General features: G+C 44.7%; 7 protein-coding genes across 11 annotated transcripts in view; 2 read left to right on the top strand and 5 right to left on the bottom strand.

The window, feature by feature from the left end:
* The window catches only part of nfxl1 (nuclear transcription factor, X-box binding-like 1), a 296,805-nt gene that overhangs the window by 232,288 nt on the left and 41,288 nt on the right, over nucleotides 1–23,229 (bottom strand). The window lies entirely within an intron of this gene.
* Nucleotides 132–2,529, top strand: LOC141760691 (cell adhesion molecule CEACAM20-like). Its single transcript, XM_074623737.1, has 4 exons — nucleotides 132–476; nucleotides 943–978; nucleotides 1,204–1,467; nucleotides 2,285–2,529. Exons 1-4 carry the CDS (start codon nucleotides 446–448, stop codon nucleotides 2,527–2,529), a joined length of 576 nt encoding a protein of 191 aa, XP_074479838.1. The 5' UTR covers nucleotides 132–445.
* On the bottom strand, nucleotides 7,406–9,439 carry LOC141760685 (sialoadhesin-like). 2 transcript variants are annotated; one of them, XM_074623719.1, is made up of 5 exons: nucleotides 9,395–9,439; nucleotides 8,667–8,930; nucleotides 8,126–8,365; nucleotides 7,892–8,050; nucleotides 7,406–7,705 (listed from the first exon to the last, which is right to left on the bottom strand). In XM_074623719.1, the coding sequence occupies exons 2-5, from the start codon at nucleotides 8,896–8,898 to the stop codon at nucleotides 7,593–7,595; spliced, it is 744 nt and encodes a 247-aa protein (XP_074479820.1). In that variant the 5' UTR covers nucleotides 8,899–8,930; nucleotides 9,395–9,439; the 3' UTR covers nucleotides 7,406–7,592. The 2 variants fall into 2 exon arrangements, with proteins under 2 accessions (XP_074479820.1, XP_074479821.1); XM_074623720.1 differs by lacking the exon at nucleotides 7,892–8,050.
* On the bottom strand, nucleotides 9,697–11,742 carry LOC141760684 (sialoadhesin-like). Of its 2 annotated transcripts, XM_074623716.1 has the most exons (5): nucleotides 11,698–11,742; nucleotides 10,970–11,233; nucleotides 10,429–10,668; nucleotides 10,195–10,353; nucleotides 9,697–9,996 (listed from the first exon to the last, which is right to left on the bottom strand). In XM_074623716.1, exons 2-5 carry the CDS (start codon nucleotides 11,199–11,201, stop codon nucleotides 9,884–9,886), a joined length of 744 nt encoding a protein of 247 aa, XP_074479817.1. In that variant the 5' UTR covers nucleotides 11,202–11,233; nucleotides 11,698–11,742; the 3' UTR covers nucleotides 9,697–9,883. The 2 variants fall into 2 exon arrangements, with proteins under 2 accessions (XP_074479817.1, XP_074479819.1); XM_074623718.1 differs by lacking the exon at nucleotides 10,195–10,353.
* On the bottom strand, nucleotides 12,000–14,033 carry LOC141760683 (sialoadhesin-like). 2 transcript variants are annotated; one of them, XM_074623714.1, is made up of 5 exons: nucleotides 13,989–14,033; nucleotides 13,261–13,524; nucleotides 12,720–12,959; nucleotides 12,486–12,644; nucleotides 12,000–12,299 (listed from the first exon to the last, which is right to left on the bottom strand). In XM_074623714.1, the coding sequence occupies exons 2-5, from the start codon at nucleotides 13,490–13,492 to the stop codon at nucleotides 12,187–12,189; spliced, it is 744 nt and encodes a 247-aa protein (XP_074479815.1). In that variant the 5' UTR covers nucleotides 13,493–13,524; nucleotides 13,989–14,033; the 3' UTR covers nucleotides 12,000–12,186. The 2 variants fall into 2 exon arrangements, with proteins under 2 accessions (XP_074479815.1, XP_074479816.1); XM_074623715.1 differs by lacking the exon at nucleotides 12,486–12,644.
* LOC141760663 (sialoadhesin-like) overlaps nucleotides 14,291–23,229 on the bottom strand; it is a 15,418-nt gene continuing 6,479 nt past the window's right edge. Inside the window, exons 6-9 of the mRNA XM_074623686.1 lie at nucleotides 23,073–23,229; nucleotides 15,011–15,250; nucleotides 14,777–14,935; nucleotides 14,291–14,590 (exon numbers count right to left, since the gene is read on the bottom strand). The exon at nucleotides 23,073–23,229 is cut by the window's right edge and continues 137 nt beyond it. Of these exons, the coding sequence (XP_074479787.1) occupies nucleotides 14,478–14,590; nucleotides 14,777–14,935; nucleotides 15,011–15,250; nucleotides 23,073–23,229 (669 nt within the window). The 3' untranslated portion in view covers nucleotides 14,291–14,477. The remainder of the gene's footprint in view (nucleotides 14,591–14,776; nucleotides 14,936–15,010; nucleotides 15,251–23,072) is intronic.
* On the top strand, nucleotides 17,175–19,941 carry LOC141760674 (Fc receptor-like protein 5). 2 transcript variants are annotated; one of them, XM_074623700.1, is made up of 6 exons: nucleotides 17,175–17,368; nucleotides 18,003–18,038; nucleotides 18,260–18,523; nucleotides 18,997–19,236; nucleotides 19,312–19,488; nucleotides 19,639–19,940. In XM_074623700.1, exons 1-6 carry the CDS (start codon nucleotides 17,194–17,196, stop codon nucleotides 19,749–19,751), a joined length of 1,005 nt encoding a protein of 334 aa, XP_074479801.1. In that variant the 5' UTR covers nucleotides 17,175–17,193; the 3' UTR covers nucleotides 19,752–19,940. The 2 variants fall into 2 exon arrangements, with proteins under 2 accessions (XP_074479801.1, XP_074479802.1); XM_074623701.1 differs by lacking the exon at nucleotides 19,312–19,488 and having other exon boundaries at nucleotides 19,639–19,941.

The following is a 23,229-nucleotide window of genomic DNA, read 5'->3' as shown; positions in this document are numbered from 1 at the left end:
CAGCAGGATACCAGGTGGTGACGGTGGAGGTGAGGATGGACCCAATGATGGTAGTGTGGATGTCCATCATCGTTGTCTTTGACTGCATCACCTACCGACCTGGTGGCTCTGTAGGCGAACTGCAGGGGGTCCAGAAAAGAAAGATCAAAATCAATGCAGCAGAAGCAGAGAGCAGAAATATCCACTTCCTTATTTCACACATTCTTCTTCCTTGTTAAAACTTAGCGCCTGTATTACCCACAATGCAGTGGTGGGGTGAGTTGAGGCTAGCAGCAGGAGCCTCTAGTCTGCAGCAGAGACGATGTCATTCTGAACCGACGTAAGTGACCAACTGCAGGAGGGGAAACCACACGGCTGCTGCACTAGACTCCACACAGGAAACAGGGTTTTATCTGCTCTGAGTGAAACTTTCAAAGTGTTTGATGTCACATCACCGGCTGGTACCATGAGACGAACATCGCTTCAATGGCTGATCTGTGAGTACAATCTGTTCTAGAGTCTAGAGAGAATACGATGGAGCTTAAACATTACAATTAAACAGTTTAATACGTTCAGAAAATGTTCTCACTTTACTCTGATACAACCTTTAAGAGCATGAAGTGAATGTTAAAGGGTTAATGTCAGACAGACAGCGCCGGAATGAGTTCTGAAGAAGGGGAAGATAATTTTTAACGTTTTAAAGTTAAATGCATCAATCTGGTGAACTTTGAGAGCAAAAGTATGAGTCTAGATCCAGGGCTGTAGTACTCGAGTCTGGACTCGGTCTCAAGTCCACTTTTTTGAAGTCTTGCACTTGTCTTGACTTGTACTTTGTTGGACTCGGACTTGTCTTGTACCGCCGTGGCAAAAGGAACTATGAGTGTGTGAAATGCAAATACTGAGTGAGGACAGTTGTTCTGTCGGTCTGCAGTAAAACCTCAAACTAACTTCATCTCTCTTCAGTTCTGACCTTCCTGCTGAGCGGCACAACAAACCAAGGTCAGTAAACTTCCTCTGCCACATCTCAAACTCTCTGAAACCCTGATAGAAGAGTCAGAGTTGAGGATTCATCCAGTCTTTGGTCTGCAAGTAAACGACCGTTTGTCCTCACATGTGTTGAATTATATATTAGACGTGACATTATTCACATTCTGTAGGACTCAAATACAAACTGAAACCTCTTTTAGGAGTCATTTAGTGTTTTCTGTCTCCTCCTCCCTCCAGCTCGTCTGACTCTGAGTCCCAGCAGCTCTCAAATGTTTGAAGGACAGTCTGTCTCTCTGAGCTGTGAGGAGGACGACGGCTCTGCTGGATGGACTCTGAGGAGGAACATCACCGATGAAACCAGGACTCAGTGTGGAGCTGGCTGGGGAAGATCTGATGGTTCCTCCTGTAACATCAGCTTAATGATCGCACGGCACAGTGGAGTTTACTGGTGTGAGTCCAGAGAGGGAGCAACCAGTAACACCATCACCGTCACCGTCACTGGTAAGATCAGCCTGTAGAGTCGAGAGTATAACTACTGATATTTCAGAGTCGTGGTCGGGACCATAGGTTCTTACTTACTGATATTTCAGAGCCGTGGTCGGGGCCATAGATTCTTACTTACTGATATTTCAGAGCCGTGGTCGGGGCCATAGATTCTAACTTACTGATATTTCAGAGCCGTGGTCGGGGCCATAGATTCTAACTTACTGATATATCAGAGTCGTGGTCGGGGCCATAGATTCTAACTTACTGATATTTCAGAGTCGTGGTCGGGGCCTGAGATTCTAAATTACTGATGTTTCAGAGTCGTGGTCGGGGCCATAGATTCTAACCTACTGATATTTCAGAGCCGTGGTCGGGGCCATAGATTCTAACCTACTGATATTTCAGAGTCGTGGTCGGGGCCATAGATTCTAACTTACTGATATTTCAGAGCCGTGGTCGGGGCCGTAGATTCTAACTTACTGATATTTCAGAGTCGTGGTCGGGGCCATAGATTCTAACTTACTGATATTTCAGAGCCGTGGTCGGGGCCGTAGATTCTAACTTACTGATATTTCAGAGCCGTGGTCGGGGCCATAGATTCTAACCTACTGATATTTCAGAGTCGTGGTCGGGGCCATAGATTCTAACTTACTGATATTTCAGAGTCGTGGTCGGGGCCATAGATTCTAACTTACTGATATTTCAGAGTCGTGGTCGGGGCCATAGATTCTAACTTACTGATATTTCAGAGTCGTGGTCGGGGCCGTAGATTGTAGTATTGATGACGCTGTGTGTAAATGGATGAAATGCTGTAGTGTGTCTCTGTGTTGAGGTGGACCAGTGATCCTGCAGAGTCCTGTCCTCCCTGTGATGGAGGGAGATGACGTCACTCTGCTCTGTAGGACAAAGACGTCCTCCAGCCTCCCAGCTGATTTCTATAAAGATGGCACCCTCATCAGGACTGAGCCTGCAGGTCACATGACCCTCTACCATGTTTCCAGGTCTGATGAAGGCCTCTATAAGTGTCTCATCAGCAGTGATGAGTCTCCCTCCCAGCTGGCTCACTGTCACAGGTGAGGAGGTCACCTTTGATTTCAGGAGTTCATTCATCCAGATAATCACCTGACCAGGTGGGATTCTCTATACAGGTAAACCTACAACCACGGAGGCCCCGCCCACCTCTACAGCCCCGCCCCCTGCCTTAGACCCCCTCCACCTTGTCATCAGACTGGTCTGCCACCTGGTGGTGTTCTGTCCTTACTGCATCTCCACTTTCATCATGGTGTCTTTATGTCGACACAGGAACACAGGTATCAATCAATCAATCAATCAATCAATCATTCAATCAATCAATCAATCAATCAATCGGGTGTTGATTGACAGTTGTCTCTACCAGAACTCTTCATGTTGATCATTTATCTACCTTCTCTCTCTGACGTGCTCTGACTGCAGGAAGTGAGCTGCCCGTCTCCATGGTGACGACCCCGCCCACCCAGGCTGAGGAGGGATTGGATGATGACTACGATGATGTCATCAGCGCGGTCACCACGGAGCATCAGTTCTGATCTGATCCTAAATGAAGACTTTGACCGGTGGAGGACCCAGAAGGGTTCCCTAAGGAACTCCACATGTTGTAGTTTGACTGGTTGAAGTCTTTAAAGCAGCTGTCAGGATCAACTCGGTCCGGTTCAGTGAGGAATGTTCTGGACGGAGCAGTCCACATGTTTTTGGTCCAAATTAAAGCTGACAGTTGTTCACATTCTGAGTCGTGTTGTCGTTCATGTTTGTTCAGATTCTCTTCAGATCAGATAAACTAAATGTGTTTTGTTCCCACTCACTGATTCCTAAGAAACCCTGATAGAGTCAGAGTTGAGGACGCAGCTGGAAGTCGGACAGAGTTAGTGCCGTTACCACTGAGCCAGACCCTCGACAGAACCACACAACCTTTTCTAAAATAAAGCAAAATATTGGTTACCTTTTGTTTAGGTGGCCACCGTTTGTGTTGTTCGTCCAGAACGCTGGGCACAGCGGAGGCGATCTCTTCCAATCCTGCCGACAATGCCAAATAAGTGGTGGAGATATGGAGTCAGATATGAAGCAAAAACGCTGACAGACTATTATCACAGAATAAAGCCGAGACAACTCTGCAGGAAAGTCTACGTGGCAATCACCACGCACCTCCTTTTATACCCTCCTCTGAGGGTACAAACATCATTGATTAGCTCAATAAACATAAGTCGGTATACCCTGACATTAGGTCATGACAACTGCAGACGTGTCCGTGATTTCACAACAGTCAGTAGTCAGGTAGATATAAACGTCTCATTCTAAGGTAACGCAAACACTATTATTCTTATTTTCAGGTGATTATTCACTAAAGAAAACATACTTATTAGTATTATATTCCATTTCTGCCAATAGATCCCCCTAAATGTTACATACTGGTCCTTTAACTCAGTGGTTTTGTTGCCTAAACCTAAATAAGCTGTTTTGTTTGTGTTCAAAACCACTCATTGCTTTTCAGTTTCACTTTTACAACGTTGAAGGTGTAGCAGTCTCCGACTGACCCACATCCATGAAGCTTATGGTGCGTTCACATCAAGAGCGAAGCAAACTTTTAGCGGGATACATACAAAGTCGATGCAAAGAGGCGAATTGACGCAAATTTGCGCGTATTTGCGGGAGTTGAAATATTTCAACCTGAGCGAGAAATGTTGATGGTCTTGCTGTGAATGGGAAACTATTACGATTAAATGTTTTAAAACTTATTATTAAGGTGTTGTATCTGACTCTACCACGAGGGGTCGCTCAAGTAAGTAATTATTTGTCAACAATTAAAAACAGACCACGGTGAAAACAAACTATTCTCACTGAAATGTTCACTTTTTAAAAACTTTATTGACAAAATATTGAAAACAGCGTACAAAAGAGAACAAACATGACACAAATGAAGCAGTTAATATATACAACATAAGAGAGTTTAGAAATGATGCTCGGTGGTGACCTCATCATAAGGTTGGTCCGATCCCTCGTCATCCTCGCCGCGTGGAGACGTCGTAATGGATACAGGCGGGTTCCTTCCTGCAGAGTTGCAATCGTATTAAAATGAAGCACGTTGTGATTGGTTGTAATTACTTTCGAAGCCATCATCAGGTCAGCGTGTTGACGTGTGCTGACTCTCGTCAGAAGGTGAGCGTTACCTGCAGGCGGGTGTCGATATACAGACACCAGGAGGACGGTGGAGACGAAGTACGGGAAGATCACCACCAGGTGGAGCATCACTCTCAGCGCCAACTGAGTCAAGTCTGCAGCGGACGAAGACCTACTGTTTGGATCTAGAAAAACAAACACACCTGGTCAGGTGAATGTCAAAAGCCACACTATGAAACACCAAACGTTACAGAAAGACACAACAAAAATGTATGTTAATCTCCACATCTGTTGACGTGTTTTCTTTCTTTCTAATCCAACAGAGGAACATTGTTGTTCAGTAACGAAAACATGAAGCTTCAAACAAATGTGGCAGCACAAATATCATATTCAAGTTTATCTTCTAAAATATAGAAATACATCTATAGACTCCTTTCCTGTTAGTAACCATGATGGGATGTTAATCATGACGTCGACACTAAAAGGGTCTTTATGACTAAAACATGTTCAGACTTATACTTATTTATCCAAACCGACTTAAATCATGTTGGTACAACCAAAAAGTGTAAGAATCATGCAGGTACACCACCTTCATCAGAATGGCAGATTAAGTTTCCTTTGTCACAAACTGGCTCAGGGAATGTGAGGAAAAGGGAGTCCACGCCAAGGTTAGACGTAAAACCAAACAGATGCATAAAATAACATTCTGGCTCTTTACTGCAGCGTGTCTAATGGGACATAACCTACGTACAACTCTTTAACGTTACCATTCTTTTGTTTCCTACGCCAAAGATTTTGGTGAAAAACTAAAATACGTTAACGTCACTTCTTCTGGTTCATGGATCAGCAGTCTGTCCTTCGATATGATTCAATCAATTACTAGGTCATTATTAAAAACTAGTTCTATCATATCACATTTTCCTTTCAGCATTTTTCACATTATCAACTGTTCCAGTTAACGTTACATCTTTACAAAACGTTTGCTTCCGTAACATCAGATAAGAGCTAGCTAACGTTGGTTATTGTTAGCTTATTGATGTTCATATCTAACATGATATTGTGTTTAAAACATAAAATATTGGAATGTAATTCCTTATGAATGAACTATTCTCTATCACGTAATGGATTCAGTTCATGCCGACGGTACACACTCGTCTCCTGAGCGTCTAGCAGCGATTAGAGCTCAACTATCCAGATTCTAAGTAACTGGAGACAAAACTTTATTTTCTATTCCTCGTAGATCATAAACACTTTAATATAATAACCAGAAATGTAGACGTTAAAACGCCAGCTCCCCCGTTCACTTGTATAGGGTTACAGGACAGTCTTGCCCTGTCCAATATGGCGCCCACGTTGACATAACGGATGAAGCGTCTATGTGTCTATGATTGTCACGACCTCCTCACCTCTGACAAACAGGCTGCTGGGAGGAGACTCATCACTGCTGATGAGACACTTGTAGAGGCCTTCATCAGACGTGGAAACATGGTGGAGGGTCATGTGACCTGCAGGCTCAGTCCCGATGAGGGCGCCATCTTTATAGAAATCAGCTGGGAGGTTGGAGGACGTCTTTGTCCTACAGAGCAGAGTGACGTCATCTCCCAGCCTCACAGGGAGGACAGGACTCTGCAGGATCACTGGTCCACCTCAACACAGAGACACACTACAGCATTTCATCCCTTTACACACAGCGTCATCAATACTGCAATCTATGGCCCCGACCACGACTCTGAAATATCAGTAGTTATACTCTCGACTCTACAGGCTGATCTTACCAGTGACGGTGATGGTGATTGTGTTACTGGTTGCTCCCTCTTTTGACTCACACTAATAAACTCCACTGTCAAATGAGAGCATGTAGCTGATGTTACAGAAGGAACCATCAGATCTTCCCCAGTCGTCACACTGAGTCCTGGTTTCATCGGTGGTGTTCCTCCACAGAGTCCATCCAGCAGAGCCGTCGTCCTCCTCACAGCTCAGAGAGACAGACTGTCCTTCAAACATCTGAGAGCTTCTGGGACTCAGAGTCAGACGAGCTGGAGGGAGGAGGATGTGGTTAAAATAAACTGATGATCTTAATGTTTAATTTGAACTCAACGTCCTCTTGAAGGTCTTAAAAATGGCGGCCAATGGCGGCCACTTAACTAACCAAGTAGTTTTGTTGCCTAATTCTAACCAACCACATTTGAAACGAATCTGATAAATCCTCCAGGAGGAGTTTCAAAAAGTTTGCATAAAATACACGAACAACGCACAATATTCAAAATGGCCGACATTTGGTTTGGCGGAGCTAATGAAAGCCGACAGGAAGTATATCCGAAATGATGAGAGCAATATACATACCAAATTTTGTCAATATTGTAGCAGCCTTCCATGCATTAGGGGACTTCTGACTTTATGCTCATAATATTACGACTTTATTCTTGTAATCTCAGATTTATTTATTTTTTCCTCTATGTGGCCGTAATACTAAGATTCAGATGTAATAGAAGTTTACTGACCTTGGTTTGTTGTGCAGCTCAGCAGGGAAGTCAGAACTGAAAAGAAATGACACTCAGGTTGTTTTCAGGTTTGTGATACGACATTAATGTCGTGTTTTATTTTATAAAAGGTTGTGTGGTTCTGTCGAGGGTCTGGCTCAGTGGTAACGGGACTAACTCTGTCCGACTTCCAGCTGCGTCCTCAACTCTGACTCTATCAGGGATTCTTAGGAATCAGTGAGTGGGAACAAAACACATTTAGTTTATCTGATCTGAAGAGAATCTGAACAATCATGAACGACAACACGACTCAGAATGTGAACAACTGTCAGCTTTAATTTGGACCAAAAACATGTGGACTGCTCCGTCCAGAACATTCCTCACTGAACCGGACCGAGTTGATCCTGACAGCTGCTTTAAAGACTTCAACCAGTCAAACTACAACATGTGGAGTTCCTCAGGGAACCCTTCTGGGTCCTCCACCGGTCCTCATCTTCATTTAGGATCAGATCAGAACTGATGCTCCGTGGTGGCCGCGCTGATGACATCATCGTAGTCATCATCCAATCCCTCCTCAGCCTGGGTGGGCGGGGTCGTCACCACGGAGACGGGCAGCTCACTTCCTGCAGTCAGAGCAGGTTAGAGAGAGAAGGTAGATAAATGATCAACATGAAGAGTTCTGGTAGAGACAACTGTCAATCAACACCTGACTGATTGATTGATTGATTGATTGATTGACTGTTTGATTGATTGATTGATTGATTGATTGATTGATTGATTGATTGATTGATTGATTGATTGATTGTTACCTGTGTTCCTGTGTCGATATAAAGACACCATGATGAAGGTGGAGATGCAGTAAGGACAGAACACCACCAGGTGGCAGACCAGTCTGATCACAAGGTGGAGGGGGTCTGAGGCAGGGGGCGGGGCTGTAGAGGTGGGCGGAGCCGTGATTGTAGGTCTACCTGTAGAGAGAATCCCACCTGGTCAGGTGATTATCTGGATGAATGAACTCCTGAAATCAAAGGTGACCTCCTCACCTGTGACAGTGAGCCAGCTGGGTGGAGACTCATCACTGCTGATGAGACACTTGTAGAGGCCTTCATCAGACCTGGAAACATGGTGGAGGGTCATGTGACCTGCAGGCTCAGTCCTGATGAGGGCGCCATCTTTATAGAAAGCAGCTGAGAGAATGGAGGACGTCTTTGTCCTACAGAGCAGAGTGACATCATCTCCCTCCATCACAGGGAGGACAGGACTCTGCAGGATCACTGGTCCATCTGAACACAGAGACACAATACAGCATTTCATCCCTTTACACACAGCTTCATCAATACTACAATCTATGACCCCGACCACGACTCTGAAATATCAGTAAGTTACAATCTATGGCCCCGACCACGGCTCTGAAACATCAGTAAGTTACAATCTATGGCCCCGACCACGGCTCTGAAATATCAGTAAGTTAGAATCTATGGCCCCGACCACGGCTCTGAAACATCAGTAAGTTAGAATCTATGGCCCCGACCACGACTCTGAAATATCAGTAGTTATAATCTCGACTCTACAGGCTGATCTTACCAGTGACGGTGATGGTGATGGTGTTACTGGTTGCTCCCTCTCTGGACTCACACCAGTAAACTCCACTGTGCCATGCGAACATGTAGCTGATGCTACAGGAGGAACCAGCAGGTTTTCCCCAGCCAGCTCCACACTGAGTCCTGGTTTCATCGGTGATGTTCCTCCTCAGAGTCCATCCAGCAGAGACGTCGTCCTCCTCACAGCTCAGAGAGACAGACTGTCCTTCAAACATCTGAGAGCTTCTGGGACTCAGAGTCAGACGAGCTGGAGGGAGGAGGATGTGGTTAAAATAAACTGATGATCTTAATGTTTAATTGAACTCAAAGTCCTCTTGAAGGTCCTAAAAATGGCGGCCAATGGCGGCCACTTAACAAACCAAGTAGTTTTGTTTCCTAATTCTAACCAACCACATTTGAAACGAATCTGATAAATCCTCCAGGAGGAGTTTCAAAAAGTTTGCATAAAATACACGAACAACGCACAATATTCAAAATGGCCGACATTTGGTTTGGCGGAGCTAATGAAAGCCGACAGGAAGTATATCCGAAATGATGAGAGCAATATACGTACCAAATTTTGTCAATATCGTAGCGGCCTTCCATGCATTAGGGGACTTCTGACTTTATGCTCATAATATTACGACTTTATTCTTGTAATCTCAGATTTATTTATTTTTTCCTCTATGTGGCCGTAATACTAAGATTCAGATGTAATAGAAGTTTACTGACCTTGGTTTGTTGTGCAGCTCAGCAGGGAAGTCAGAACTGAAAAGAAATGACACTCAGGTTGTTTTCAGGTTTGTGATACGACATTAATGTCGTGTTTTATTTTATAAAAGGTTGTGTGGTTCTGTCGAGGGTCTGGCTCAGTGGTAACGGGACTAACTCTGTCCGACTTCCAGCTGCGTCCTCAACTCTGACTCTATCAGGGATTCTTAGGAATCAGTGAGTGGGAACAAAACACATTTAGTTTATCTGATCTGAAGAGAATCTGAACAATCATGAACGACAACACGACTCAGAATGTGAACAACTGTCAGCTTTAATTTGGACCAAAAACATGTGGACTGCTCCGTCCAGAACATTCCTCACTGAACCGGACCGAGTTGATCCTGACAGCTGCTTTAAAGACTTCAACCAGTCAAACTACAACATGTGGAGTTCCTCAGGGAACCCTTCTGGGTCCTCCACCGGTCCTCATCTTCATTTAGGATCAGATCAGAACTGATGCTCCGTGGTGGCCGCGCTGATGACATCATCGTAGTCATCATCCAATCCCTCCTCAGCCTGGGTGGGCGGGGTCGTCACCACGGAGACGGGCAGCTCACTTCCTGCAGTCAGAGCAGGTTAGAGAGAGAAGGTAGATAAATGATCAACATGAAGAGTTCTGGTAGAGACAACTGTCAATCAACACCTGACTGATTGATTGATTGATTGATTGATTGACTGTTTGATTGATTGATTGATTGATTGATTGATTGATTGATTGATTGATTGATTGATTGATTGATTGATTGATTGATTGTTACCTGTGTTCCTGTGTCGATATAAAGACACCATGATGAAGGTGGAGATGCAGTAAGGACAGAACACCACCAGGTGGCAGACCAGTCTGATCACAAGGTGGAGGGGGTCTGAGGCAGGGGGCGGGGCTGTAGAGGTGGGCGGAGCCGTGATTGTAGGTCTACCTGTAGAGAGAATCCCACCTGGTCAGGTGATTATCTGGATGAATGAACTCCTGAAATCAAAGGTGACCTCCTCACCTGTGACAGTGAGCCAGCTGGGTGGAGACTCATCACTGCTGATGAGACACTTGTAGAGGCCTTCATCAGACCTGGAAACATGGTGGAGGGTCATGTGACCTGCAGGCTCAGTCCTGATGAGGGCGCCATCTTTATAGAAAGCAGCTGAGAGAATGGAGGACGTCTTTGTCCTACAGAGCAGAGTGACATCATCTCCCTCCATCACAGGGAGGACAGGACTCTGCAGGATCACTGGTCCATCTGAACACAGAGACACAATACAGCATTTCATCCCTTTACACACAGCTTCATCAATACTACAATCTATGACCCCGACCACGACTCTGAAATATCAGTAAGTTAGAATCTATGGCCCCGACCACGGCTCTGAAACATCAGTAAGTTACAATCTATGGCCCCGACCACGGCTCTGAAATATCAGTAAGTTAGAATCTATGGCCCCGACCACGGCTCTGAAACATCAGTAAGTTAGAATCTATGGCCCCGACCACGACTCTGAAATATCAGTAGTTATAATCTCGACTCTACAGGCTGATCTTACCAGTGACGGTGATGGTGATGGTGTTACTGGTTGCTCCCTCTCTGGACTCACACCAGTAAACTCCACTGTGCCATGCGAACATGTAGCTGATGCTACAGGAGGAACCAGCAGGTTTTCCCCAGCCAGCTCCACACTGAGTCCTGGTTTCATCGGTGATGTTCCTCCTCAGAGTCCATCCAGCAGAGACGTCGTCCTCCTCACAGCTCAGAGAGACAGACTGTCCTTCAAACATCTGAGAGCTTCTGGGACTCAGAGTCAGACGAGCTGGAGGGAGGAGGATGTGGTTAAAATAAACTGATGATCTTAATGTTTAATTGAACTCAAAGTCCTCTTGAAGGTCCTAAAAATGGCGGCCAATGGCGGCCACTTAACAAACCAAGTAGTTTTGTTTCCTAATTCTAACCAACCACATTTGAAACGAATCTGATAAATCCTCCAGGAGGAGTTTCAAAAAGTTTGCATAAAATACACGAACAACGCACAATATCCAAAATGGCCGACATTTGGTTTGGCGGAGCTAATGAAAGCCGACAGGAAGTATATCCGAAATGATGAGAGCAATATACATACCAAATTTTGTCAATATTGTAGCAGCCTTCCATGCATTAGGGGACTTCTGACTTTATGCTCATAATATTACGACTTTATTCTTGTAATCTCAGATTTATTTATTTTTTCCTCTATGTGGCCGTAATACTAAGATTCAGATGTAATAGAAGTTTACTGACCTTGGTTTGTTGTGCAGCTCAGCAGGGAAGTCAGAACTGAAAAGAAATGACACTCAGGTTGTTTTCAGGTTTGTGATACGACATTAATGTCGTGTTTTATTTTATAAAAGGTTGTGTGGTTCTGTCGAGGGTCTGGCTCAGTGGTAACGGGACTAACTCTGTCCGACTTCCAGCTGCGTCCTCAACTCTGACTCTATCAGGGATTCTTAGGAATCAGTGAGTGGGAACAAAACACATTTAGTTTATCTGATCTGAAGAGAATCTGAACAATCATGAACGACAACACGACTCAGAATGTGAACAACTGTCAGCTTTAATTTGGACCAAAAACATGTGGACTGCTCCGTCCAGAACATTCCTCACTGAACCGGACCGAGTTGATCCTGACAGCTGCTTTAAAGACTTCAACCAGTCAAACTACAACATGTGGAGTTCCTCAGGGAACCCTTCTGGGTCCTCCACCGGTCCTCATCTTCATTTAGGATCAGATCAGAACTGATGCTCCGTGGTGGCCGCGCTGATGACATCATCGTAGTCATCATCCAATCCCTCCTCAGCCTGGGTGGGCGGGGTCGTCACCACGGAGACGGGCAGCTCACTTCCTGCAGTCAGAGCAGGTTAGAGAGAGAAGGTACATAAATGATCAACATGAAGAGTTCTGGTAGAGACAACTGTCAATCAACACCTGACTGATTGATTGATTGATTGATTGATTGACTGTTTGATTGATTGATTGATTGATTGATTGATTGATTGATTGATTGATTGATTGATTGATTGATTGTTACCTGTGTTCCTGTGTCGATATAAAGACACCATGATGAAGGTGGAGATGCAGTAAGGACAGAACACCACCAGGTGGCAGACCAGTCTGATCACAAGGTGGAGGGGGTCTGAGGCAGGGGGCGGGGCTGTAGAGGTGGGCGGAGCCGTGATTGTAGGTCTACCTGTAGAGAGAATCCCACCTGGTCAGGTGATTATCTGGATGAATGAACTCCTGAAATCAAAGGTGACCTCCTCACCTGTGACAGTGAGCCAGCTGGGTGGAGACTCATCACTGCTGATGAGACACTTGTAGAGGCCTTCATCAGACCTGGAAACATGGTGGAGGGTCATGTGACCTGCAGGCTCAGTCCTGATGAGGGCGCCATCTTTATAGAAAGCAGCTGAGAGAATGGAGGACGTCTTTGTCCTACAGAGCAGAGTGACATCATCTCCCTCCATCACAGGGAGGACAGGACTCTGCAGGATCACTGGTCCATCTGAACACAGAGACACAATACAGCATTTCATCCCTTTACACACAGCTTCATCAATACTACAATCTATGACCCCGACCACGACTCTGAAATATCAGTAAGTTACAATCTATGGCCCCGACCACGGCTCTGAAACATCAGTAAGTTACAATCTATGGCCCCGACCACGGCTCTGAAATATCAGTAAGTTAGAATCTATGGCCCCGACCACGGCTCTGAAACATCAGTAAGTTAGAATCTATGGCCCCGACCACGACTCTGAAATATCAGTAGTTATAATCTCGACTCTACAGGCTGATCTTACCAGTGACGGTGATGGTGATGGTGTTACTGGTTGCTCCCTCTCTGGACTCACACCAGTAAACTCCACTGTGCCATGCGAACATGTAGCTGATGCTACAGGAGGAACCAGCAGGTTTTCCCCAGCCAGCTCCACACTGAGTCCTGGTTTCATCGGTGATGTTCCTCCTCAGAGTCCATCCAGCAGAGACGTCGTCCTCCTCACAGCTCAGAGAGACAGACTGTCCTTCAAACATCTGAGAGCTTCTGGGACTCAGAGTCAGACGAGCTGGAGGGAGGAGGATGTGGTTAAAATAAACTGATGATCTTAATGTTTAATTGAACTCAAAGTCCTCTTGAAGGTCCTAAAAATGGCGGCCAATGGCGGCCACTTAACAAACCAAGTAGTTTTGTTTCCTAATTCTAACCAACCACATTTGAAACGAATCTGATAAATCCTCCAGGAGGAGTTTCAAAAAGTTTGCATAAAATACACGAACAACGCACAATATTCAAAATGGCCGACATTTGGTTTGGCGGAGCTAATGAAAGCCGACAGGAAGTATATCCGAAATGATGAGAGCAATATACGTACCAAATTTTGTCAATATCGTAGCGGCCTTCCATGCATTAGGGGACTTCTGACTTTATGCTCATAATATTACGACTTTATTCTTGTAATCTCAGATTTATTTATTTTTTCCTCTATGTGGCCGTAATACTAAGATTCAGATGTAATAGAAGTTTACTGACCTTGGTTTGTTGTGCAGCTCAGCAGGGAAGTCAGAACTGAAAAGAAATGACACTCAGGTTGTTTTCAGGTTTGTGATACGACATTAATGTCGTGTTTTATTTTATAAAAGGTTGTGTGGTTCTGTCGAGGGTCTGGCTCAGTGGTAACGGGACTAACTCTGTCCGACTTCCAGCTGCGTCCTCAACTCTGACTCTATCAGGGATTCTTAGGAATCAGTGAGTGGGAACAAAACACATTTAGTTTATCTGATCTGAAGAGAATCTGAACAATCATGAACGACAACACGACTCAGAATGTGAACAACTGTCAGCTTTAATTTGGACCAAAAACATGTGGACTGCTCCGTCCAGAACATTCCTCACTGAACCGGACCGAGTTGATCCTGACAGCTGCTTTAAAGACTTCAACCAGTCAAACTACAACATGTGGAGTTCCTCAGGGAACCCTTCTGGGTCCTCCACCGGTCCTCATCTTCATTTAGGATCAGATCAGAACTGATGCTCCGTGGTGGCCGCGCTGATGACATCATCGTAGTCATCATCCAATCCCTCCTCAGCCTGGGTGGGCGGGGTCGTCACCACGGAGACGGGCAGCTCACTTCCTGCAGTCAGAGCAGGTTAGAGAGAGAAGGTAGATAAATGATCAACATGAAGAGTTCTGGTAGAGACAACTGTCAATCAACACCTGACTGATTGATTGATTGATTGATTGATTGACTGTTTGATTGATTGATTGATTGATTGATTGATTGATTGATTGATTGATTGATTGATTGATTGATTGTTACCTGTGTTCCTGTGTCGATATAAAGACACCATGATGAAGGTGGAGATGCAGTAAGGACAGAACACCACCAGGTGGCAGACCAGTCTGATCACAAGGTGGAGGGGGTCTGAGGCAGGGGGCGGGGCTGTAGAGGTGGGCGGAGCCGTGATTGTAGGTCTACCTGTAGAGAGAATCCCACCTGGTCAGGTGATTATCTGGATGAATGAACTCCTGAAATCAAAGGTGACCTCCTCACCTGTGACAGTGAGCCAGCTGGGTGGAGACTCATCACTGCTGATGAGACACTTGTAGAGGCCTTCATCAGACCTGGAAACATGGTGGAGGGTCATGTGACCTGCAGGCTCAGTCCTGATGAGGGCGCCATCTTTATAGAAAGCAGCTGAGAGAATGGAGGACGTCTTTGTCCTACAGAGCAGAGTGACATCATCTCCCTCCATCACAGGGAGGACAGGACTCTGCAGGATCACTGGTCCATCTGAACACAGAGACACAATACAGCATTTCATCCCTTTACACACAGCTTCATCAATACTACAATCTATGACCCCGACCACGACTCTGAAATATCAGTAAGTTAGAATCTATGGCCCCGACCACGGCTCTGAAATATCAGTAAGTTACAATCTATGGCCCCGACCACGACTCTGAAATATCAGTAAGTTAGAATCTATGGCCCCGACCACGGCTCTGAAACATCAGTAAGTTAGAATCTATGGCCCCGACCACGACTCTGAAATATCAGTAGTTATAATCTCGACTCTACAGGCTGATCTTACCAGTGACGGTGATGGTGATGGTGTTACTGGTTGCTCCCTCTCTGGACTCACACCAGTAAACTCCACTGTGCCATGCGAACATGTAGCTGATGCTACAGGAGGAACCAGCAGGTTTTCCCCAGCCAGCTCCACACTGAGTCCTGGTTTCATCGGTGATGTTCCTCCTCAGAGTCCATCCAGCAGAGACGTCGTCCTCCTCACAGCTCAGAGAGACAGACTGTCCTTCAAACATCTGAGAGCTTCTGGGACTCAGAGTCAGACGAGCTGGAGGGAGGAGGATGTGGTTAAAATAAACTGATGATCTTAATGTTTAATTGAACTCAAAGTCCTCTTGAAGGTCCTAAAAATGGCGGCCAATGGCGGCCACTTAACAAACCAAGTAGTTTTGTTTCCTAATTCTAACCAACCACATTTGAAACGAATCTGATAAATCCTCCAGGAGGAGTTTCAAAAAGTTTGCATAAAATACACGAACAACGCACAATATCCAAAATGGCCAACATTCGGTTGGGCGGAGCTAATGAAAGCCAACAGGAAGTATATCCAAAAGGATGAGAGCAATATACGTACCAAATTTCGTCAATATTGTAGCAGCCTTCCATGCATTAGGGGACTTCTGACTTTATGCTCATAATATTACGACTTTATTCTTGTAATCTCAGATTGATTAATGTTTTCCTCTATGTGGCCGTAATACTAAGATTCAGATGTAATAGAAGTTTACTGACCTTGGTTTGTTGTGCAGCTCAGCAGGGAAGTCAGAACTGAAAAGAAATGACACTCAGGTTGTTTTCAGGTTTGTGATACGACATAAATATCGTGTTGGGTGAAGACTGGGTCAACACACAGACATGAAAGTGACGTAAAAACCAAAGTTAGACGACAGTATTCTAGTCATTATTGTTAAATTGTATTCGATGATACTTACAGAGCAGCCACAGTAGAGGTGCTTCCTCCATCTTAACGCTTGGTGAAGTGAGATCTATACGTCAAGTAAAAGAAGCCCCCCCGCCCTTCCTCTGTGACTGTGGCTGGCAGTGTTGTGGTTTCCTCTCACACTGCTAGGAGACAGGCTTTGTTATATGAAAGCAGGTAAATTAGTTCTCTGAACCAAAACATTAGAAGGAAAAAACTAAAACAGAAAACTAAATTAAAAACTTGAGATGAAAAATGAGCATAAGACAATAAGATAAAAACACGTAATAAAAGATAATTAATACTAAAAAGGTATCGCACAGCAAGATGTGTAAGTAATAAATTGCTATTAAACTGTTAAACTCTTTTCACCACAAAGATTCAAGATGTTTGTTTGAATCTGAATCACCTGGTCCTTGGCAGTGGCAGCAGGATACCAGGTGGTGACGGTGGAGGTGAGGATGGACCCAATGATGGCGGTGTGGATGTCCATCATCGTTGTCTTTGACTGCATCACCTACCGACCTGGTGGCTCTGTAGGCGAACTGCAGGGGGTCCAGAAAAGAAAGATCAAAATCAATGCAGCAGAAGCAGAGAGCAGAGATATCCACTTCCTTATTTCACACATTCTTCTTCCTTGTTAAAACTTAGCGCCTGTATTACCCACAATGCAGTGGTGGGGTGAGTTGAGGCTAGCAGCAGGAGCCTCCAGCCTGCAGCAGAGACGATGCCATTCCGAACCGACGTAAGTGACCAACTGCAGGAGGGGAAACCACACGGCTGCTGCACTATACTCCACACAGGAAACAGGGTTTTATCTGCTCTGAGTGAAACTTTCAAAGTGTTTGATGTCACATCACCGGCTGGTACCATGAGACGAACATCGCTTCAATGGCTGATCTGTGAGTACAATCTGTTCTAGAGTCTAGAGAGAGTACGATGGAGCTTAAACATTACAATTAAACAGTTTAATACGTTCAGAAAATGTTCTCACTTTACTCTGGTACAACCTTTAACAGCATGAAGTGAATGTTAAAGGGTTAATGTCAGACAGACAGCGCCGGAATGAGTTCTGAAGAAGGGGAAGATAATTTTGAACGTTTTAAAGTTAAATGCATCAATCTGGTGAACTTTGAGAGCAAGAGTATGAGTCTAGATCCAGGGCTGTAGTACACAAGTCCACTTTTTTTTAAATCTTGCACTTGTCTCAAATTTGTACCTTGTTGGACTCTGACTTGTCTTGGACTCGTGCCTTGTTGGACTCTGACTTGTCTTGGACTCGTACCTTGTTGGACTCTGACTTGTCTTGGACTCGTACCTTGTTGGACTCTGACTCTTGGACTTGTACCTTTTCTGGTATTTTTCTCATATTATTCTCATGCTTGTAGCCACTTTGACTCTGACTCATGCTAACATTGCACTACATTCAGATGCTGTAAAGCACTGAAATCATGCTAAAGCTGTATGACACAGTACTGAGGACAGTTGTTCTGTCGGTCTGCAGTAAAACCTCAAACTAACTTCATCTCTCTTCAGTTCTGACCTTCCTGCTGAGCGGCACAACAAACCAAGGTCAGTAAACTTTGTCACATCTCAAACTCTCTGAAACCCTGATAGAAGAGTCAGAGTTGAGGATTCATCCAGTCTTTGGTCTGCAAGTAAACGACCGTTTGTCCTCACATGTGTTGAATTATATATTAGACGTGACATTATACACATTCTGTAGGACTCAAATACAAACTGTAACCTCTTTTAGGAGTCATTTAGTGTTTTCTGTCTCCTCCTCCCTCCAGCTCGTCTGACTCTGAGTCCCAGCAGCTCTCAGATGTTTAGAGGACAGCCTGTCTCTCTGAGCTGTGAGGAGGACGACGGCTCTGCTGGATGGACTCTGTGGAGGAACATCACCAAAGAAACCAGGACTCAGTGTGGAGCTGGATGGGGAAAACCTGCTGGTTCCTCCTGTAACATCGGCTACATGCTCTTATGGGACAGTGGAGTTTACTGGTGTGAGTCCAGAGAGGGAGCAACCAGTAACACCATCACCATCACCGTCACTGGTAAGATCAGCCTGTAGAGTCGAGATTATAACTACTGATATTTCAGAGTCGTGGTCGGGGCCATAGATTCTAACTTACTGATATTTCAGAGTCGTGGTCGGGGCCATAGATTCTAACTTACTGATATTTCAGAGTCGTGGTCGGGGCCATAGATTTTAACTTACTGATATTTCAGAGCCGTGGTCGGGGCCATAGATTCTAACTTACTGATATTTCAGAGTCGTGGTCGGGGCCATAGATTCTAACTTACTGATATTTCAGAGTCGTGGTCGGGGCCATAGATTTTAACTTACTGATATTTCAGAGTCGTGGTCGGGGCCACAGATTTGAACTTACTGATATTTCAGAGTCGTGGTCGGGGCCATAGATTCTAACTTACTGATGTTTCAGAGTCGTGGTCGGGGCCATAGATTGCAGTATTGATGAAGCTGTGTGTAAAGGGATGAAATGCTGTAGTGTGTCTCTGTGTTGAGGTGGACCAGTGATCCTGCAGAGTCCTGTCCTCCCTGTGATGGAGGGAGATGATGTCACTCTGCTCTGTAGGACAAAGACGTCCTCCAGTCTCTCAGCTGCTTTCTATAAAGATGGCGCCCTCATCAGGTATGAGCCTGCAGGTCACATGACCCTCCACCATGTTTCAAGGGCTGATGAAGGCCTCTACAAGTGTCACATCAGCAGTGATGAGTCTCCACCCAGCTGGCTCACTGTCACAGGTAAGGAGGTCACCTTTGATTTCAGGAGTTCATTCATCCAGATAATCACCTGACCAGGTGGGATTCTCTCTACAGGTAGACCTACAATCACGGCTCCGCCCACCTCTACAGCCCCGCCCACCTCTACAGCCCCGCCCCCTGCCTTAGACCCCCTCCACCTTGTCATCAGACTGGTCTGCCACCTGGTGGTGTTCTGTCCTTACTGCATCTCCACCTTCATCATGGTGTCTTTATATCGACACAGGAACACAGGTATCAATCAATCAATCAATCAATCAATCAATCAATCAATCAATCAATCAATCAATCAATCAGTCAGATGTTGATTGACAGTTGTCTCTACCAGAACTCTTCATGTTGATCATTTATCCACCTTCTCTCTCTAACCTGCTCTGACTGCAGGAAGTGAGCTGCCCGTCTCCGTGGTGACGACCCCGCCCACCCAGGCTGAGGAGGGATTGGATGATGACTACGGTGATGTCATCACTGCGGTCACCACGGAGCATCAGTTCTGATCTGATCCTAAATGAAGATGAGGACCGGTGGAGGACCCAGAAGGGTTCCCTGAGGAACTCCACATGTTGTAGTTTGACTGGTTGAAGTCTTTAAAGCAGCTGTCAGGATCAACTCGGTCCGGTTCAGTGAGGAATGTTCTGGACGGAGCAGTCCACATGTTTTTGGTCCAAATTAAAGCTGACAGTTGTTCACATTCTGAGTCGTGTTGTCGTTCATGTTTGTTCAGATTCTCTTCAGATCAGATAAACTAAATGTGTTTTGTTCCCACTCACTGATTCCTAAGAATCCCTGATAGAGTCAGAGTTGAGGACGCAGCTGGAAGTCGGACAGAGTTAGTGCCGTTACCACTGAGCCAGACCCTCGACAGAACCACACAACCTTTTCTAAAATAAAGCAAAATATTGCTTACCTTTTTTTAGGTGGCCACCGTTTGTGTTGTTCGTCCAGAACGCCGGGCACAGCAGAGGCGATCTCTTCCAATCCTGCCGACAACGCCGAATAAGTGGTGGAGATATGGAGACAGATAAGAAGCAAAAACGCTGACAGACTATTATCACAGAATAAAGCCGAGACAACTCTGCAGGAAAGTCTACGTGGCAATCACCACGCACCTCCTTTTATACCCTCCTCTGAGGGTACAAACATCATTAATTAGCTCAATAAACATAAGTCGGTAGACCCTGACATTAGGTCATGACAACTGCAGACGTGTCCGTGATTTCACAACAGTCAGTAGTTAGGTAGATATAAACGTCTCATTCTAAGGTAACGCAAACACAATTATTCTTATTTTCAGGTGATTATTCACTAAAGAAAACATACTTATTAACATTATATTCCATTTCTGCCAATAGATCCCCCTAAATGTTACATACTGGTCCTTAACTCAGTGGTTTTGTTGCCTAAACCTAAATAAGCTGTTTTGTTTTGTGTTCAAAACAATGCGTTGCTTTTAAGTTTCACTTTTACAACGTTGAAGGTGTAGCAGACCCCGACTGACCCACATCCATGAGGCTTATGGTGCGTTCACACCAAGAGCGAAGCAAACTTTTAGCGCGACACGATTACATACAAAGTCGATGCAAAGAGGCGAATAACCGCAAATTTGCGCGTATTTGCGGGAGTTGAAATATTTCAACCTGAGCGAGAAATGTTGATGGTCTTGCTGTGAATGGGAAACTATAACGATTAAATGTTTTAAAACGTATTATTAAGGTGTTGTATCTGACTCTACCACGAGGGGTCGCTCAAGTCAGACATGTTAATTATTTGTCAACAATTAAAAACAGACCATGGTGAAAACAAACTATTCTCACTGAAATGTTCACTTTTTAAAAACTTTATTGACAAAATATTGAAAACAGAGTACAAAAGAGAACAAACATGACACAAATGAAGCAGTTAATATATACAACATAAGAGAGTTTAGAAATGATGCTCGGTGGTGACCTCATCATACGGTTGGTCCGATCCCTCGTCATCCTCGCCGTGTGGAGATGTCGTCATGGATACAGGCGGGTTCCTTCCTGCAGAGTTGCAATTGTATTAAAATGAAGCACGTTGTGATTGGTTGTAATTACTTTCGAAGCCATCATCAGGTCAGCGTGTTGACGTGTGCTGACTCTCGTCAGAAGGTGAGCGTTACCTGCAGGCGGGTGTCGATATACAGACACCAGGAGGACGGTGGAGACGAAGTACGGGAAGATCACCACCAGGTGGAGCATCACTCTCAGCGACAACTGAGTCGAGACTGCAGTGGACGAAGACCTACTGTTTGGATCTAGAAAAACAAACACACCTGGTCAGGTGAATGTCAAAAGCCACACTATGAAACACCAAACGTTACAGAAAAACACAACAAAAATGTATGTTAATCTCCACATCTGTTGACGTGTTTTCTTTCTTTCTAATCCAACAGAGGAACATTGTTGTTCAGCAACGAAAACATGAAGCTTCAAACAAATGTGGCAGCACAAATATCACATTCAAGTTTATCTTCTAAAATATAGAAATACATCTATAGACTCCTTTCCTGTTAGTAACCATGATGGGATGTTAATCATGACGTCAACACTAAAAGGGTCTTTATGACTAAAACATGTTCAGACTTATACTTATTTATCCAAACCGACTTAAATCATGTTGGTACAACCAAAAAGTGTAAGAATCATGCAGGTACACCACCTTCATCAGAATGGCAGATTAAGTTTCCTTTGTCACAAACTGGCTCAGGGAATGTGAGGAAAAGGGAGTCCACGCCAAGGTTAGACGTAAAACCAAACAGATGCATAAAATAACATTCTGGCTCTTTACTGCAGCGTGTCTAATGGGACATAACCGACATACAACTCTTTAACGTTACCATTCTTTTGTTTCCTACGCCAAAGATTTTGGTGAAAAACTAAAATACGTTAACGTCACTTCTTCTAGTTCATGGATCAGCAGTCTGTCCTTCGATATGATTCAATCAATAGGTCATTATGAAAAACTAGTACTATTATATCACATTTTCCTTTCAGCATTTTTCACATTATCAACTGTTCCAGCTAACGTTACATCTTTACAAAACGTTTGCTTCCGTAACATCAGATAAGAGCTAGCTAACGTTGGTTATTGTTAGCTTATTGATGTTCATATCTAACATGATATTGTGTTTAAAACATAAAATATTGGAATGTAATTCCTTATGAATGAACTATTCTCTATCACGTAATGGATTCAGTTCATGCCGACGGTACACACTCGTCTCCTGAGCGTCTAGCAGCGATTAGAGCTCAACTATCCAGATTCTAAGTAACTGGAGACAAAACTTTATTTTCTATTCCTCCTAGATCATAAACACTTTAATATAATAACCAGAAATGTAGACGTTAAAACGCCAGCTCCCCCGTTCACTTGTATAGGGTTACAGGACAGTCTTGCCCTGTCCAATATGGCGCCCACGTTGACATAACGGATGAAGCGTCTATGTGTCTATGATTGTCACGACCTCCTCACCTCTGACAAACAGGCTGCTGGGTGGAGACTCATCACTGCTGATGAGACACTTGTAGAGGCCTTCATCAGACCTGGAAACATGGTGGAGGGTCATGTGACCTAGAGGCTCAGTCCCGATGAGGGCGCCATCTTTATAGAAAGCAGCTGGGAGGTTGGAGGACGTCTTCATCATACAGTGCAGAGTGACGTTATCTCCCAGCCTCACAGGGAGGACAGGACTCTGCAGGATCACTGGTCCATCTGAACGTGGAGGAAGAGGGAAACGTGTTTGTACCGTATGATCCGTTGTGGACTCATTTGGACGTCTTTTTTATTTCGCCTACCGTGCACGGTGATGTTGAGACAGTTGCTCCGCTGCTTTGCAGGAGACTCACACCAGTAGGTGGCGCTGTCCGTCTGCTTCAACGTGTCGAGGTGACAGCTAGTGGAGGTACCAGTCCCCCATTCTTCTCCACAGGTGGATTTCTTGCCCCCAGTATT

This window comes from Sebastes fasciatus, chromosome 22 (assembly GCF_043250625.1).
Source record: "Sebastes fasciatus isolate fSebFas1 chromosome 22, fSebFas1.pri, whole genome shotgun sequence".
NCBI lineage: Eukaryota > Metazoa > Chordata > Actinopteri > Perciformes > Sebastidae > Sebastes > Sebastes fasciatus.
The sequence above is the reverse complement of the archived record's forward strand: the minus strand, read 5'-3'. Positions and strand labels throughout refer to the sequence as shown.